Source organism: Stegodyphus dumicola, chromosome 6 (genome assembly GCF_044657685.1).
Source record: "Stegodyphus dumicola isolate Sdum_Otavi_A_Nest chromosome 6, ASM4465768v1".
Classification (NCBI taxonomy): domain Eukaryota; kingdom Metazoa; phylum Arthropoda; class Arachnida; order Araneae; family Eresidae; genus Stegodyphus; species Stegodyphus dumicola.
In genome coordinates this window covers 147650588-147669353 of record NC_140773.1, presented here as the reverse complement: position 1 = coordinate 147669353, position 18766 = coordinate 147650588, and the positions used below count along the sequence as shown (strand labels likewise).

At 31.3% G+C, this 18766-nt stretch overlaps 1 protein-coding gene across 4 annotated transcripts in view; it reads right to left on the bottom strand.

Annotated features, from left to right (window-relative positions):
- Window positions 1-18766, bottom strand: part of LOC118198860 (cell adhesion molecule Dscam1-like) — a 199755-nt gene that overhangs the window by 160553 nt on the left and 20436 nt on the right. For 2 of the 4 annotated variants that reach the window (XM_085818988.1, XM_085818989.1), the window contains exon 4: window positions 17876-18049. In XM_085818988.1, coding sequence (XP_085675114.1) covers window positions 17876-18049 — 174 coding nt within the window. Of the gene's footprint in view, window positions 1-12824; window positions 13225-17875; window positions 18050-18766 lie in introns of those variants that run through there. The other 2 variants (XM_085818990.1, XM_085818991.1) reach the window with 1 other exon arrangement.

Below are 18766 nucleotides of genomic sequence, written 5' to 3'. Positions count from 1 at the left end.
CATCGAAAACCTATAAGAATTACTTTAAAAGAATTGTCTTTCCCTCTAACCAATTTCGACTGCTCTTCAAGAACTGCAAACTGTACAGGAATACCAGTTACTGCTAAGGTAGTAATTTAATCCCAGCAAGACTTTTAGATGATTCCATGAGATTTCCCAAACATAAACGTTTTTTGGCGATTCTCAAAAAAAGTCACGAATTTAAAATATTTTTCGTATATGTTTTTAATTACCATCATAACTGTTGAATTATTTTTATAGAAATAATTTTAATACATAGTAATTAAATTAACTGCTAATATGCCATTATAAATGAACACAAAAAAAAATATGCTTCGAAGTACGCTTCAAAGTATTAAAGTTCAAAATTTAATAGCATAAATTTAGCTTGAATTGCTAAATAAGCTCTGTCTTGGAAGAACTAATAATTTTTTTTCCGAAAATTAAGAACTCTTATAAGTCTGAGGACTTTTTGACAGCGATGACTGATTTATTTTCAGTCACATTTCTGTTTTAAGACGATGATCAACCAATATCTGAACTTCATTTGTATAAGCGTAAAAATTACAAATTAGGGAAAGATTGCTATTCTGCTAAAAACAGAAAACGGTCGTTTATCTAAGCTACACGGGATCCTCCGACAGCACCGAAAAATAGCTCAGATGTCAAGATTTTCCACAATTTAGAAATCAATTACTAGGCGATAATATGTTAAAGTAGAATATTTGTACGTATATAATATGGCGGATCAAAACGCCCTCCTTTTAAATGGAAATTTTGATCTCAGATACTGACGAGGACAATACTGCCAGAATCTGGTTGCCTAATAAAGGTAAGTATCAGTTTTAGAAATATGAAATATAACACTTACTACGTACTAAAGTTACTTATATTTGTGTCAATACTTCATATATGTAATTATTTTTAAAGTGTTAGCATAGTTTCTCGGCCACGAAATTTTCTTGATATTGCTATTATAAATCCAGGACCACTGAAATTTCGCAAATTTTTACGATTTATTCTCTTTGACCACTCACTTCGCCTTATTTTCCTGCGATAAAATTACTGAGTTATTGCCTTTTCTGCGCTGAAGGGATGAAATTTGGATGTGAAGCTCTTATCAAAATCTGGGAAAGTTATGTATAGTGCTAAGATTTAGTATGTTTATTTTACTAGGATACCATACAAATGTTTTCTAAATGAATACGGTTACGCAATTAAAATTAAATTTCAAATCACTTCGGAGTAACTATAGAGAATGTCAAAGACATTTCTCCTTGTTTGTCGATTTGACAGTTACACAAATTCAGAGAAAAAAGAAAGAGAAAGAGAGTTCCTCTAACTTGAGAGTAATTAGTAAACACGTTAAAATCAAATAAAATACTAAGTACAAAACTAACACTTCTAACTCTATACTTAACCTCGCTACTAAATATGCAGTCGCGAAGAAATCGCGGCTGGCAAGAGCTTAAGTTGACAAGTCAAATTGCAACAACAAGGAAACTGAAATAGCGTAAAAATCAGCTTATGCTGTCAACCTCTTTCTGAAAAACTTAAAATTTAAAACCTTATTTACACCATATCTAATTTGTTTTCTAGTAGATATTGATGAAATCAGAAATTATAGTCAAGCCAAAATAATAAGATGCTTACACTAGGTAAAATAAAGCCTAATAAATGTACTAACCTTGCATTTGAAGTGTTAAAAATTTACTTATACATTAAGGCACAATAACACGCCGAATAAATACTAATTCAGAAGTCAAACAACAAAAATCAGCGTTATATTTACAAAATTTTCACAGTGAAAATTTTATTATACATGTTACCATTATTCGTAAACAAATGTAGAAATAAGCTTCTACTGCATTCACTAAAAGGACAATGGTTTGGTAAAGAAGACTAAGCTTCAATGAAATTGCAATCAACTCTTTTCTTAATTTATTTTCTTATTTTGATTATTTGAGCTAATTTAAAAAAAAGTTGCAACTCTTTATTTGTTTATTAGTAAAACTGCACAAGTTATTTTTTCCGAAGCATGGTGTCTTTAATCTTATTATATTCTTGAATTGACCACACTCCTCTCGTATCTGGAGTCGATCAAAGCTCAACGTTTAGTGAATACCGAATTTATTGCCACGTGTTAATTTTTTGGTAGACAGTGTATGAAGATATTGACATGTATGAAGATATTGAGTTGCCGAGTCATAATTAACATCGATACCTTTCAGCTTACAGAATCATACACAGTCTTAAATAATTTTAGATAGATATAAATACAACAGTGTATAATATTTTCTGAGAAATAACACTCATTGTACTTTAACCGACGTTAAACTGAGTGCAGTAAAGAATTACAGGAGATTATGTTCTTTTTTAATATTAACAAGCGAAATACACTGAAGTGACAAAAGTCATGGGATAGCAATATGCAAATATACAGATGGCAGTAGTATCGCGTAGAAAATGTATAAATGCGAAGTGCTTTGGCAAGCTTTCATTTGTGTTCAAGTTATTCATGTGAAGAGGCTTATTATTACGTGATTATGGCCGCACGACGAGAATTAAAAGACTTTGAACGCAGAATGGTAGTTGGAGCTAGACGCATGGGTCATTCCATTTCGGATAGCGTTAGGGAATTCAACATTCCGAGATCCACAGTGTCAAGAGTGTCAATCTAATTTCAGGCATAACATCCCACCATGGACAGCGCAGTGGCCGACCACCTGCACTTAACGACCGAGACCAGCGACGTCTGCGTAGAGTTTTCAATGTTCACAGACTAGCAACACTGCGTCAAATAACCGCAGATATCAATGTGGGACGTACGAGGGACGTGTCCGATAGGACAGTGCGGCGAAATTTGTCTTCCTTGGGCTATGCCAGCAGAAGACTGACCCGAGTGCCTTTACTGACAGCACGACATCGCCTGCAGCGACTCTCGTGGGCTCGTGAGCATATCGGTTGGTCCCTAAACGAATGAAAAACCGTGGCTTGGTCAGATGAGTCACGATTTCAGTTGGTAAGAGCTGATGGTAGGGTTCGAGTGTGGCGCAGACCCCAAGAAGCCATGGACCCAAGTTGTCAACAAGGCACTGTTCAAGCTGGTGGTGGTTCCATAATGGTCTGGGCTGTTTTTACATGGCATGGACTCGGTCCTCTGGTGCAACTGAACCGATCATTGACTGGAAATGGATACCTTCAGCTACTTGGAGATCACTTACAGCCATTAATGGACTTCACGTACTCAAACAACGATGGGATTTTTATGGATGACAATGCGCCATGTCACCGGGCCACAATTGTTTGCGATTGGTTAGAAGAACATTCTGGACAATTCCAGCAAATGATCTGGCCACCTAGATCGCCCGACATGAATCCCATCGAACCTTTATGGGACATCATCGAGAGGTCAGTTCGTGCCCAAAACCCTGCACCGTCAACACTTTCACAATTATGGACGCCTATAGAGGCAGCATGGCTCAATATTCCTGCAGGGGACTTCCAACGACTTGTTGAGTCCATGTCACGTCGAGTTGCTTCACTTCGCCGGGCAAAAGGAGGACCGACAAAATATTAGGAGGTATCCCATGACTTTTGTCACTTCAGTGTATTATGCTAATGTTTGTAGCAAAGAAAACGTGAAAATTTTCGTATTTAAAGATTAAAAAAATTGGCTCCTATTCTCGTTACATATGAAGGAAAACACGAAAGCAGCTCGTTCTTCTGGTTTGTAACCTAGGCCGAAACTAACAGTATTAAGCTATCTTAAGTACTCGGCCTCTGGTGTGTAAAGTATAAAAAGATTTATCCGTCGAGAGCCACTGCGGAGCTTTAACTGAATCTTTACGCGTTAATATTCTGTTATTAGTTACGGCATCAGAGTAACCCAATCAACTGTCAATTAACATAATAATTTTTAGATATACTCATGTTCTTATCAACAAGAACATATAATAAAATTAAATAAAGATATTTATTCATGCTACCATACTACACATTACAGTACTACCATACTATGGCGAAAAGACTTATAATGATTATAGCAATGGAAAGAAATAATTTCATGTAATTCAATCTCATAGTATATCCTTAATTAAAAGAGAGCTTTTTAAAATTCTTTTTAAACTTTTTGTTTTATCTACACGTTACTCTTACCAAAGTAAAAATCAATAACTAAGATTTAATTTTTTACTAGGTATTACGTCAAGGCCTATGGGCACACCTGTAACTGAAAGGATAACACAGTTGAATATTGGTAGTTTGCCCTGGATATGGTAGTGAAGAACCCGAATTTCCGAAATTTCAGTGATAACATGATTAAAGTCAATTTCCCTTAAAAAAGCATTCCTAATGCATGCCTTCCTTAAGGCAGGTAACCTTCAGGTTATACAGTCTCGTTCTTTTTGGTAGCGTAGACAAACGTGATCAATTATCCGCAGGTTTTGACAACAAAAGACAAAGTCAGAAGAAGGGTGTGAAGCACCCTTTATTCAGTCACATTTAGCTAAACAGACGGCCCCACTTGGGCTTATATAAAGCCAACACTTCCGGCTTAACTCAAGCAGGTAGTGTTGAAATTAAAATAAAATATAATTTAACTAGCCTAACAGCTAACGGCCTAAATTAACGCGCCGGAACTCTCTGACACTTAGAAACCGGCGAAAACAAGCTTAATGGCTAGAAGCACTCAAAGCCACAGAATGAAATCCCTAGCAAGTCAAAGTAACAATGTGGCTTTCAATCAAGCATAACACGCTCTAAAATCACCTTCCAAAAGCTTCGCTTTAATAGCACTTCTTTCTCTCTTAATTTGAATACAGGCGCGCTATCTGAATAACATTCTGGCAGGAAAGCGTGGGTGAAAACGAGAATGAAAGGAAAGCTGCTTAACTAAACATCATACTTATGTAATGTTAGTAAAAATAAATAAATCCTCACAAAGTGCTTGGCTATAGTCAACCGGTCCAAGTTCTACTAATTGGGTTTTAGGAAGCAAGCTGAATTGCAACTAAGATTACGATTTTAACACTTCACACCGATGAGTCGGCCATTTCTTGCGAATGCTTGAACTAGCAACTGCCAGCCCCCAGAAAAACTTTATAGGAATTAATTAATTTTTCTACCATAGGCGTTATGCATAACGCATTCCGCAGCATATGCAACTAACTATCACTTGATAAATGACAGACCGAGTATATTAATCCTTACCCACAAATGATTATTTATTATTATAACAGATGTTACACTAAAGAACAATTTATTAAAAATATGCTAAAAAACAGATACTTATGTAATGTTTTAAAAACTGGGAATTCATTATTATGCAATATAAGCTTGTATTTATGGGAAAAGAAACTATATTTAAAATTCAAACGTTTAATCATTTATTCGAATCCCATTTCAAAGTCAAGTTTAATTTTTCAGCACTTTATTTAAATTTATTTAGCAAAAAGAACGTATTAAATAATCTACTGTTCACTTTTCTTAAAAGGTTGTCTTTTAAATCATCGTAACCGATTCTCTTATAATTGTACAGGAGAGGTGAGAAAAAGAGTTGTACGTCACGAAAGTAGGACGTGGATTTCGTTCCGTTATATAGTGGCGAAAGTCTTATACACGACGATAGCTAATTCCCAATAAAATTATGTACATATCTTTTTATCATAAAATGCTTATAAGAAATTTGCGTAGTACTTAAGTGTTATTTTTTGACTTAGATTTTATTATATTAGTTGCTGTGAAATTGTGAAGAAATTTATTTTTTCCGTTTTTATGAAGAATTAATTCATTGCACATTTCGAGAGACAGATAAGTGAAATTTATTTATCGAGGTTATATTTCTTGAATACGACTTTAGAAGCCAAAACATATTAAATGCTAGAATAGCATCAATAGAAGTTTCTTTCAGATATTTCTTTTCGCGAATCTAATTTTCTTTCCATAACAAATATTCACCCTAAATTATTTTATTTACTTCCATAAAACCATAATAGCTATTTCAGTTTTTAGTTAAGTAAAATTATTGTTGTAACATAAAATTCTGGAAGGCAGCACTATAGTGACTTTTATTTATTTATTTATTTTGAAGAAACTAGAAAATATTCTTCCCCGACACATTAAACTCATTAATTCATGGCCATTAAAATTTCATGGCCATTTAAAATTTTTATATTGGTCTGAAATATATTTGTCTTTCCTCATCTTTGGAGCAAGATAAAGTCCAAGAAGCCTTTTTCCTTTTCATGTACCTTTTTCTGTCAACTTTCATCGAATCAAATTTGTTTCAGCATTGCTTAAATTTCAGACGATAGTAAATTACTTCATGCGAATATATCAACATAACAATAAATACAACATATTTGTAATCAATTCATGTTTTTAACTGATTGGCTTTTGTATTTGTATTACTTATTTACCATGATGTAATTCGTATTACCAATTTACCCCCCCCCCGAAAAAAAAAAAAAAAGAGAGAGAGAGAAGGGAAAAGAGAGGCTGGAAGATTCTACGTGTTGCCAAATGCTCATAAAATTCAGGAAACAAAACTACTTATTCAATATTATCGCATACCGCCCGAGAAACGAATATTCTTAGCACAGCTACTTCAGTTTAAATGTTATATTAAACATTCAATTAAAATATATGATAAAAGAAAATTGATTAGTGTCTAATACATCGTGCTCATTATTGAATAAAAAAAATAAGGTAAAAAATCTGGCATAGTTATGTTATATGATTTTTCGATTGGGATGTTTTGTTAACCATACATTTTACCCATTCATGTGAAAAAGTTTATTGAATCGAGTGTATAAAATGTTTGTTCGAAACGTTTTTTAACATAAGGTTTGCTATCAAAAGGGGAAATTTAAAATTTTAATTTTATATCCATACCTATTTCTTTTCCTGAATGAAAGAAATAAAAAAAAGAAAAAAAAAAAAAAAAAAAGCTCATTCAATACTGAGTTAACCTGCAAAATCCGGAAATTCTCACGATCTTAAATCCTCGTGATATTAAAAATCTTACGGCACAATTGCAGCTGTACAGTACTTTTCAAAGACCTTTCATTGATCAGCTGTTCAACTTAGAAGACCTATACAATCGTAGTGGAAGTGCTTTATTATGTTGCAAGCGTGACAACTGCTACCCTCCTGCACCCTGAGGCAACTACCACGTGCTTCGAACAGCTGTGTAGTGTTTGAAACAGGTATTTTCAGCTCCTTGGTGAATTGTGTAGTTTCCTGCAAACTTAAACAAGTTCAGAGATAAAATTCAAGTCACGACTTGTCCAGAATGTTTTGCTTTACGGAATTTTTCTTTTACGGGGTCGATGAAATTTTTTCGATTCGGTTTTATTTCTTATCACACCTTTAGTTATTTGTAAATTTATATGAGGTTTATATGCTCTACATTACTATTTGTAAATTTATATGAGGTTTAGGTGCTCTACATTACTATTTTTTAGTATTTATTTTAATAATATCGGTTAGATTGAGAAGTTAGATTGAGAGTAATGTATCTAACAACAGAGAGAAAGATACCGCTGTAATCTTTCTCTAATAACGATGAAAAAAATACGAATCCTAGTCATACATTTTTCAGTCTGATGCAATATGGAACGCACATAAGCAATTTCGATAGAAAAATAAACTAATTCTCTCTCATTATATCAGCAACAATAACACGCAGTTTTTAATGATTTTCGGCTAATCAAATGGTCGTAAAAGCTCAAGTTCCATCCAATATTTCATCTATATTGAATTTCAGTCGATTAAATGTGGCAAAAAACTGATCGTAATTGATTAGAAATTATTAACGCCAACAAACACACAAACAGGCATTCCTCTTTATATATATATATATTTTGTAAAACTTACAAATTTTCGATTAACATACTCTACTATTTGAAAGCAAGCAGTAGCAGCACTTTTCGAAATAAAGCATTATTATCTCCAACGCGCGAGATTGCCACTCGGAAAAATGAGTGCGAAAATTAGTGTTTTTAATTAATATCTCGGCTGATTAAAGTCATACAAAAATGGAAATAGTCGAAATGGCTTCCCACGAATTTTTGGAATCGGGAATAATGTATTTAATGTTTGGCAATGCTATTTTTGTTTCATTGTGAAAACTTAGAAATTTTTATTAACAAACTCTACGATTTGAAAGCGAGCACTTCTCAAAATAAAGCAGATTTCTATCTCCAGCGTGCAAGACTGTTTCCACTCAGAAAAGTGAGGGCGAAATTTAGCATTTTAAGCGTTTTTAATTAATATCTCTAATTTTAGCTTTTTTTTGGGGGGGGAAGTGGGTGTCGACCTTTTCCGGGACCCAGAAAAGAATTGTAGAAAGTTTGGTGACGATAGCTATAGTAGTGACTGAGTTTATTAGCGAACAAACAAACACACAGAATTTTTTCTTTATATATATAGATAGATAAATTAAACTCTTCTGATGAGAACAGAATTTTGAAGAAATTCAAAATTTTCAATTAATTCTTCAGTAAATCCTAAATTATTTTTAGTGCTTTTCATTTCGCAAAAATCGTAAAATATGGACGATGAATTATTTAAAAGTCATTTTTTTTTTAAGTTAAAACAAATTTGTTCGGTGTTTTGAATATAAGCTAATTTAAATTGCGAATTAGCTATTTTTAATCGATTACGATTAGAAAATAGACTGTAAACACATTTCTCCGAGATATGTACTTCCTGATCCATCAATATTTTCTCCCATCAGTCTTGACCTTTAAACTAAGTCTAGAGAACAATCGATCTTATTTTTATCTTATCCAAATAAAGTATATCGATAAAATCGTTTTGTCGAAATCCTTGAACAAGAAAAATAAATCTGACCCAGAATGGACTTGTTTCTTAACGGAATTTTCTTTCGAAATCTGTTGATGTCAAAAACCTGACTATCTGTTGATTGTTTTCCTATCTTTTACCTATAGTAATATGCAGTCACATTGGTTTCCCGAGCATTTAATTCGAAAGATTAAAAAATGTCAAAATTCCGCTAAAAGGAGGACTTGGAATATATATATATATATATATATATATATTTTTGTTTGTTTTTATTTTTCGTATATGTACTTTCTACAAAGAACAGTAATAAGCTTATAAGGTATTTCTCCCGCCTCCTTAGCATGCCTTCGTGGTGTAATGAGCACGCTCGGCGCGTATTCGAGAGACCTGTGGTTCGATTTCCGGCGAGGGCATTGCTCAGTTTTCATGTCTCCCGCTTCGAAATAGCCTACTGTCTCTACAAGCGCTTACGGGGAAATCCTGTAAGGAATTCTAAGGAATGAAACAAAAAGGAATTCTTTATTTTACAATATTTCATTAATTTATTAGAGGCTATTTTAATTAACTGATCCATTAGTTAATAGGGAAGAAAAATGACAAACTCAATACGCTAGATTTAAAACTATTGAAAATTACTTTTGAAGTAGCCTTGAGATATCCACAATGATAAGTTATTTCTTATAAATCGACTTAAAAAGTGACGTAATCAGTATAAAACCGAACTCCGACAAGCTGAGACCAAAAGAAGCAGTAAAAAAATTTCGAATAATTCAGAAATTCGAATTAATGCTGCTTTTAGCTCAAAAACTGCATCCGATTTTAAGTTGTAGATAGGGTGTACAAATATATTTAAAAAATGAAAATAAAAAATTCTGCATGTATTAATGGTAAAAATAATTTTTATACACAAGAGATGCTACAAAATAATTAAAATCAAGAAACGCAATTTTTGAGCCTATATTTTCATTAAAAAATGCCGCTTGTAGCAGCCTGGAATCATATGATTTGATGGAGAATTAAGTGGCATATACGAACTTGGAAATGCTAATGGGAGTTAATAAAATATAATTATACCAAACACAGTATTAGAAAAGATAATCTTTTAAATTTTTTAAAACTATATTTAATATTTCAAAAAGTGAACTAAAAGCGTAAAAATTCAGAGACATGAAATTTTGCTTAATTCTGGATAACTAATACCGATGGTATTTATAAAATTATGTTACGATTTCTTACAAAATGTATTTTTAGGAACAGGCAAAAATAAGGCTATATTCGGCGCCGTGGGAGTGAATACATGGAACCAGAATTATCCAAATATCTCTCCGTTAAAATTTTGCGCAAAGGAGATTTTGAAAAGGAGCGGCATGGTTTTAGGTTTACCGAAAATGAAATGTACAAATAATAATTTTGGTGTCCTTTGAGAATGTTTGATTTTTCAAAAAATCAGTATTAAGTTATGATATATTTCATTCGGAGTAATATACAGTTTGATTAATCCAAGTTAAACTGTATTTAAAACATGTCTTCGCGAACGATGGTGTAATTTATAATTAATTTAAGGGTAGGGAACCAGATAAAAATGCTACAGCTAACTGACATTATTTAACTTGCAAGTTTTTTTACCTTTTTAGAAGAATTAAGAAAAAACGGTTCATGTTCACGTAACAAATGAAAAAAAAAACATATAATCCCTCTGCAGAAAGTCTGTTCAGATGCCGGGAATGAAGCACACCGCACTCAGTCTGTAATGACCTTGGCTTAATAACTTATCTTAATATTCCTTGCTACAAATTGCAAAGAAAACTATTAAAACTGATTTTTGAGAATTATTATTTAATTATAATTTCTAACATATTATTCTTGGATGAAAATAAATATGAGAACAGATGCTGCGGGGATTTCCACCTCCGTCCATTTAATACTGTTTACTGCTTCGTATGTAATAGATTTGCTTCTATCTGGTAATCTGTAAGAAATATAGTATAGCATGCGCTTGTGAATTCCATCCATTTTCAATTCTTCAAATCCTGCAAATTCCACAACGAATATATAAAGAGTTTCTGTAACAGCATAAGATACCATTGCAACAGATGTCTGGAATTCAACTCATCATAATTCTCATCGCACTAGTTTTGAACCAGCTTTTTAAAATTATATTACTCATTATAGGAAAAACGAATGTTAGGAAAGAAATATTTAGAAGAGCGCTTATGTTAATCAACAAAAAACGAGCGATCCTGGAACTTCAAAAGCAGGTGCATGCAACGAACAACTTTGGCAGCCTGAAACAGCCTAAAACCAAAAGCTGATTGAAAGAATACCTGTTTGCAAGAATAAGGCTGGAGAATTTGTATGGATCCAAAAAAATGCAGATGCCATTGATTTACAAACGTGAAATTTTACTTTTAAAAGTGGCTTTGTTAATAGTTGCATTTAGCATATATACGAAACCTTTACATTACAATAAGTTTCAAAAATATTTCTTTGCTTCTATGATAAGAATAATAAAAAGAAACCATTGCAAAATAACTATTGGCAATTAAATTAAACCAAAACTCGGATAATAAATGATTTCATTTTATTTAAGTACACGTATGGTACGAAATATATAAAATATCTAAGAAAGTATTCTTTTTATTATTCACTTTGAATAATTAAACATATGGAGTAACATTATTTTAACGTAAATAAAATTATAATAATATAAAAATGTTTAAATATTGCTCCATCGATCAGTATTAAGGAATGCAAAATTTTAATTTTTTATATCAAATTCTAAATGTATCTGCATAAGATGGTTTTTGTTTCAAATTACTTGTGGTTCCGTATTTAAATTTATCAAATACAGATTAAATATAAGGTATAAGGCCGCGCTTCCAATAAAAGAAGTTCATATTTAAAACCATATCATTATTTTCAAGCATCCGTCGATTTAAGGAATGTATAATCAGGAAAATATCTACACACGCACACACGGATATAAAGACATTATAAAAACAACAAATCCAAAGAAAGGAAATAAACAAATTGGTTTTCCTTGTCTAAAATTTGGTATTTTTAATAGCGCATAAAAATTACTTTTTCATAAACGCATTATAAAGTAATACAGTACGTATTGTGACAATTTTAAGGAGCATAATGAAGCAAAATTATGCCACAATTGTAATTATATTCGTTTATTAAAAAAAATTACATTAAAATTTTAGGATGTAACTATTACATGCTAAATAATATGCTAACATAAATAATCTTGTAAGTAAGACAATGAACTGCAGAGACACTTTCAATATTTTGTATTCGTAATGCAAGTTTTTAGAAAAAAGAAAATGTAGGAGAAATTTTAAGAAATAAGATTAAAATTCTTCACTTATAAAGGCTCAAAAGCATGCTACAATTTAAATAAATTATTTAAGAGTAGTTATTAATAACGCTCTTTAAAATGACAGTTTAACCTGTGAACAGTAGAATTATAAAGTAAAATATTTTCCATGAAATTTTTTTCTTTCGATTGGTTATTAGTGTTAGTTACTAAAAATTAGTTACTAAAAAATGCCTATTTATATTGCAAGAAGCATTATACAGCAGATATAAAAATATTATTTATAATTTAGGAAATTTTTTAAAAAGTGATCTTTCACAATGCAATACTATTTTACCTGTGAATTACACGATTTCTATACTGTTGAACGTATTTCAGGAAAACATTCATTCACAAAAATCTGCGGCAAAATCACTCCTAAAATATATGAAATGCTTTCCTCCGTATGCTGCAGAAATTTTCTTCAAAATACCTATTAATTTATCATAGAAAGTACTAATTTACTACCTAATTTCCGTATGTGTGAACCGGCTTTCAAATAATAAGAACCTTAACTGAGTGAAATTTATTAACATTTTTAAGAACAACACATTAATAAAACAATTTAATCTAATATGAAGGATAATAGCTGTTAAAAATTAAAATCATGTATTCAACACACAAAGTAAAATGGTAGAAATATGATGATGCTTACCTTCAGCTGCAGCGATTCCATTCTTCGTCACTGTACTCCACAGAAAGCAGACGATTGGGACGAGCAACATGATACAATGTTGCCGGATAGAAATCCAGTTGTAGTAGCAACTATGTATATGAACACATCACCACACAAACAAAAGGTATGACAGACAAAAAACACTTAAAAATACTCAACTTCCAAAATCCAAGCATTCAAGGCATATCCGTGAAATTATCATCATAAAAGCCGCATATTTTTCCCGGCACTGCGGGTGAATTTTCCCCTCATGGCGTTAACTAAATAAAGATAAAAGATGAATATGAACGAATTACGTAAAATTCCAACTGTTACTGTGTGATACACTGATTACAGGGAGGAGCTGAACTTTCATGGCCGAACTCTACATGACGATTGCCGAAATTTGTAAGAAAGCAGTACGTTGAAACCCGGGTTCTGAAAATCCCTACAGCGGGTCGAGAATTTCCCTTACCGGCAGAGCGCGCGAATCTAGTTTTGAAGCATAATTTTTCCCACTTGCAATAGGGCAGTGTAAGAAATTGGTCTGTGACAATTAAAGCTCGGAAATATAGTTTTTTTCTTTCGGGAAAATAATTGATGCCAGAATATATTTTCTATTTAGCATAAGTCATGCAATGAATTTTGGGAAGGCATGAGGTAAATTACTTTATCATTTGTAACTGTAATAACATATATGTGACACGAAATCAGATGTGATACGAATAGTGTTAATGTAAAGATTTTAATTCTATATAAATCTACTTTTGAAAATAATTTTACAATGAGGTAATCTTAAAATCAAATATGCACTTAATGCCTCGTAATGTTAGTTTATTTTGATACACACAGACGAACAAATATAAGGTATATACTTACTTATATAAAATTGCATTTTATACTAAATAATAAACACAGATAACACTGATGTAATACCAGTGAATAAACAGATAAGTCTGGTTGATATCACATCCAATGGCAATAAAAGAAATCTGTTATTATTGCTAAAAATATATGCATTATGTACGGTAATTATTATTCCATAAATGAAATACATATAAAAAGGGTATAATACATATAAAGAAACATCTTTCATAATTATCCTAATATATATATAGAAATTAGCAATCAGATGCACTACCTAAACATTATGAATAACAAGTAATAATGATATTTATATAAATTATTAAGAAGAATTTTATTGTTACATAGGTTTATTTAACTAATTCATAATTTATTCCAAGTACATGAAAAAAGCAAAGACTATAAAACACTAAAAAGATAAAAAACTGCTAAGAATCATATGCACTTTTCTTGAAACACTTAATTCGTTGCAATGATAAGCAATGCACTTATAATTTGAAAGATAAGTTGAAGCGTAATGCGAAATAAAGTGTAATATGAATTAAATAAAGCGTACAGTGAGTTACAGCGTAATTTGAAATAATTAAGCATAAGATGAAAGCGTAATGAAAGATCAATTAAAGCGTAGGTGAAAAAATGCAAAAAATTGTAAGATAAGCATATAAAAACTTTAAACGGAAAATAAAAAAAGGAATAATAAACAGAAAGAACATTTGTTATATATACGTACTTAAAATGCTGAATGAAAGCTTAAATGAAACTTTTTGCTAAATTCTTAAATTTAATACATTTAAACAATGATTCACGGAATTCCTGTATTAAATAATAACAAATGTACATATTTTATTTCCATTTTATACAATACAACTAGGTAATTTTAAACTAAACGCGGTGTTCTAGTAGAATTTGTCAATATAATATTTTCTTGAGATTTTTTCAGAGAATATTTTCCCCCGAAATTCCCTTTAAGGAGAAAAATTCCCCGTTAGATGTCTCTCGAGCGGTTACATGAATGAAATTTCTTGTAGTCATGGGTTGTGGAAGATGAAGAGTAAATAATATAAGTATTATGAATGTGAGCATGAATAACGTCTTATTTTGGCAAATATGTCCTATATTTGAGGTTTAGGTAATTTTAAAGTAAATATTCAGTAATTAGCAGCCGTATTTATATAGTATGTTTCAGCATATTTTCCGCTTACCGTGTAAGAGTTAGTGAACAGCAAATCAGTATAATATTTATTCATAAAATTGTTAAAGACGAAAACAAAAACATCCATACAAGATCAATGCTCAGTTCCATTATAGAAAGGTAATGAACATTAATTATGATTTGAAAATTAATTTTAAAAGTGAATATTTTATTTTATTTATTTTGAAACTAGTTTACAAATTATAATTTGAATAAAAGTTCAAGACTGCTTATAATAAGCTAAGAATTCTAATTAAATATTCGGCATGTTATTTAATTCTTATTAAGATTGCAGCTATGTTTTATGCTAATTAGAGAATGATAGCACAAGAAAGAAAGCGTTTTAATAGACGAAATGCTGATTTTTCGATTTCGGCAGTTTTGCAAATGTTCTAATAATTTGTTTTTAAAATAAACTGAATTCTAATGTTAGTTACTAAGGAATTTATTGCTTTGAAGTTATTTAATTGTATTTTCCGAGAACTGTATAATGCTAGCGCCTACCATTATTTAGTAAAATTATATACCACGAAGAAGTTTAAGATCTCATTCATTAAATATTCGCAACATAAAAACGCAAGTTACTCCTTTTCTGTTTCGAAAACACCTAAAGCCATCATTGCCATTTTTTGAGTCATGTTACATTAGATAACCTAACGTTATTATATAAAAAATCGGCATGCACTCCGATCTTTTACGCAACCTGGAAAATTGCTAATATGAACAGTTACTGCCGTTTCGCAATGATCATACTATGTATAATACTATGTTAAAGTACGTATGATTTCAAAGATAACGATAATATGTATTGAAACGATAACAGTGCATTTCTTATAAAGCAACTATACTGTTTTAAAAATAATGTAAATTCTTTTTAATAATATTATCAACATATATATATAACAGCTAATTCTTGATTTTGCAAACTCTTACAGATAGCAAAAATAGTTTGTAAAATTAAATCATAAACTTCTGCTTTCAGAAATACCATAAAATTTATATAATCACTAGTTCGTTAACATCCAGTTTACGTTTTTAAAGATTGGAGTTTATAAGAAAATTAGAATTTCGTAAAGAAAAGAGTATGTAGTATTAGAATGAAAGACTTCTATCATGCTATATATTACATAATTTCCACATTTGCGATAGCTTAAATTAGTTAAATGTATCATTCAAAATATTTCAATATTTAAGATAATAGATAATTATACTGAAATAATTATATAAAAATTAACAATTATGTTAAAATTATTCTAAATCTAGTTTTAATAGGCAATTGCGTAATAACCAACTCGCAACAAATTAATATTTAAATAATAAGTAAGTATACTAAAACAATTATATTAATATTATTCTAATTTTAATAATCAACTAGAGGGCAAGCCTGCCAGATGAGCGGGCTGCGGCCAAAGACTGCGCTAAAGAAAAATTTATAAGTTCTACTCCAAAAGAAATTTTACGTACCTATGTTTAGAAAAGACGGATGGCAATTTTAAAATTCCGCTTCGTAAGCAGCACGCCGAACAGCAATGAAGTTCAGCGAACAGCAATGAAGTTTCTAGACTGCGAAAATTAGCGTTTTAGGAGTTTTTAATGAATATTTCGGCTTTACCGTACGATGGGTACTTCACTCGGAACTCAACTCCCCGCCGGATATGATGTTACAAACAAACAAACAGACGCATGCGCACAGATTTTAATAATATTAACTAGAGTGGCTGCAACCAAAGCAAAATTTAGAAGTTCTATTCCGTAAAAAATTTTATTCTACCTCTGTTTAGAAAAGACGGGTAGTAATTTTAAAATTCCACCTCGTACGCGCTTCGACGCAGCACGCCGAACAACAATGAAATTAGCGAAACAAGTTCACTTGCAGGGTGCAAAAATTAACGTTTTCAGAGTTTTTGATTAATATCTAGGCTGATTAAAGTAGTACGAAGTTAAGAATAGTTAAAACGGCTTCGCAAACAAACAGACAGACGCTCACAGATTTCAATAGTATTAATTGGCTAACAATCAATTATTAACAAATTAATATTTAAAATAATAGGTAATTATACTGAAATAATTATATTTAAATTATTCTAAATCTAATTTTAATAGACAATTGCCTAAAAATAAACTGGCGAGAAATTAATATAATGCCAAGCAGCGTAACTATTATCAAATTGGGATGCGATTAGTAAATTAACACAGCAATGAAATAAAATAAAAATGACAGCACTGAATTGGTTTATTTTAAGATCTGGTGAAAATGAATAAGTCATTTAAAGGAAGCCGCACTAATGTATTATGTTTAGTTATCTATTTTTTGATCTTCAAATTAGAGAGTTTAAGTTTACATATCACCCACACAAATCTGATTATTTCACTAATAATAGCAATGCTTGAGCGTCCTCATATGCTCTTAATTACTAAGCCGAATTATGTATTGTAGTTGACGGATTAAGGTTACAGTTACGGCGAAAGGAAGCACTTTGCTTGCGAAGAAAGTGTAAGTGATTATTAAACGAAAAAGTTCAGAAAAAAAAATATTCGTCTGCGACCCAGTTTAAACTGTTTACACATGGCAAAGGTCATGTAGGGCAAGGAAAGCAGATATCCCTGGAATTATTTTTCACACATATTCTTAGTCGGTTCGCAGCGCAGTGCAACAAAGTGCGATAAAAAATAGCGATGAATGAGTTAAAAAAATAAATAACACGGTTAAAAGCAAAGATGAGCCTCGACGTAAGATGGACATGTACTTCATTACTCAGCTGTAGTAATTCTTTTTTCTTTCAGGAATGAAACCAAATATTCCTCGTATGATGACACAGAAAAAGAAAAGAAAATGAATTTAAGTGTTATATTATATAACAAAAAACAATTCATTTTATAACAAACGATTTCTACTTTAAGATGCAGATATGTGCCATATCTGCAATATTTTGACAAATCAGTGAGGTTTTACAGGCCAAATAAAAAAAAAAAAAAGTACTCTGGAATGAAATACCTTTGATGCTAACCGCAACCGTTTTCTTAAGACCTTCTCCAATACCGTTGCTGACTTGGCATTGGTAAAGTCCAGAGTCGTCATTCTGCACGTTGAGGATAGTCAAGGAACCGTTGTTTTCCAGTCTTATATGTTGGCTGTTAGTGAGATGAATCCATTGGTCGGGAGCAGATTCTGTTGACAGATATAGAAAAATAAATATTTAAAACTGAATGAGTATAAATGTTGAATATTAATACAATTCTTCATTCAACCATTTTCCATTTATCTATATCGAAAGGAGTAAGCATTTCACTATATCCAGGAGACATTTAAAGGCCTAAATTTTTATGCGGAATTGTTTACAGATAACAAAAATCCTGATAGCTAATAAATTGCTCGGGAAATCCACAATTTTCACTCCTCCGCCCTTAATATGAAGGCAGCGGCAATTAACACAGAAATATATTATTGTAGAAAAATGTCTGTTTAATAAAAGCTTAGGCGAAAACTGTGATTTATTTTAAAGAAATTTCATATTTGTTTTACGACAAAGAAGAAGTCGCATTCCCCATACATTTTCTGAACAACTTTTAAATCTGGACAGGTTGTATCCATTGAATCAACTTAAAAGACCGTTTAAATAATAAAAATAATGCTTAATGTATTTTGTTTAATAACTTTTCTTTAAATTACATCGTTTATTTTCCTATCAGACTGCAAAAGAAATCCAGTTACAATAAGAACTCAGCGAGGATTTGCAGAATGTAATTTCATATATAGGCGTTATCTTAACTATTTATTTAAGTTATTTAAATAAGTAGCCTTTAAGTCACCTTCTAACCAACTTACCTCGGAACCACAAGTCAAACATTATATTATGCATGTAGAGTCATTACGACTTTTTGAAGC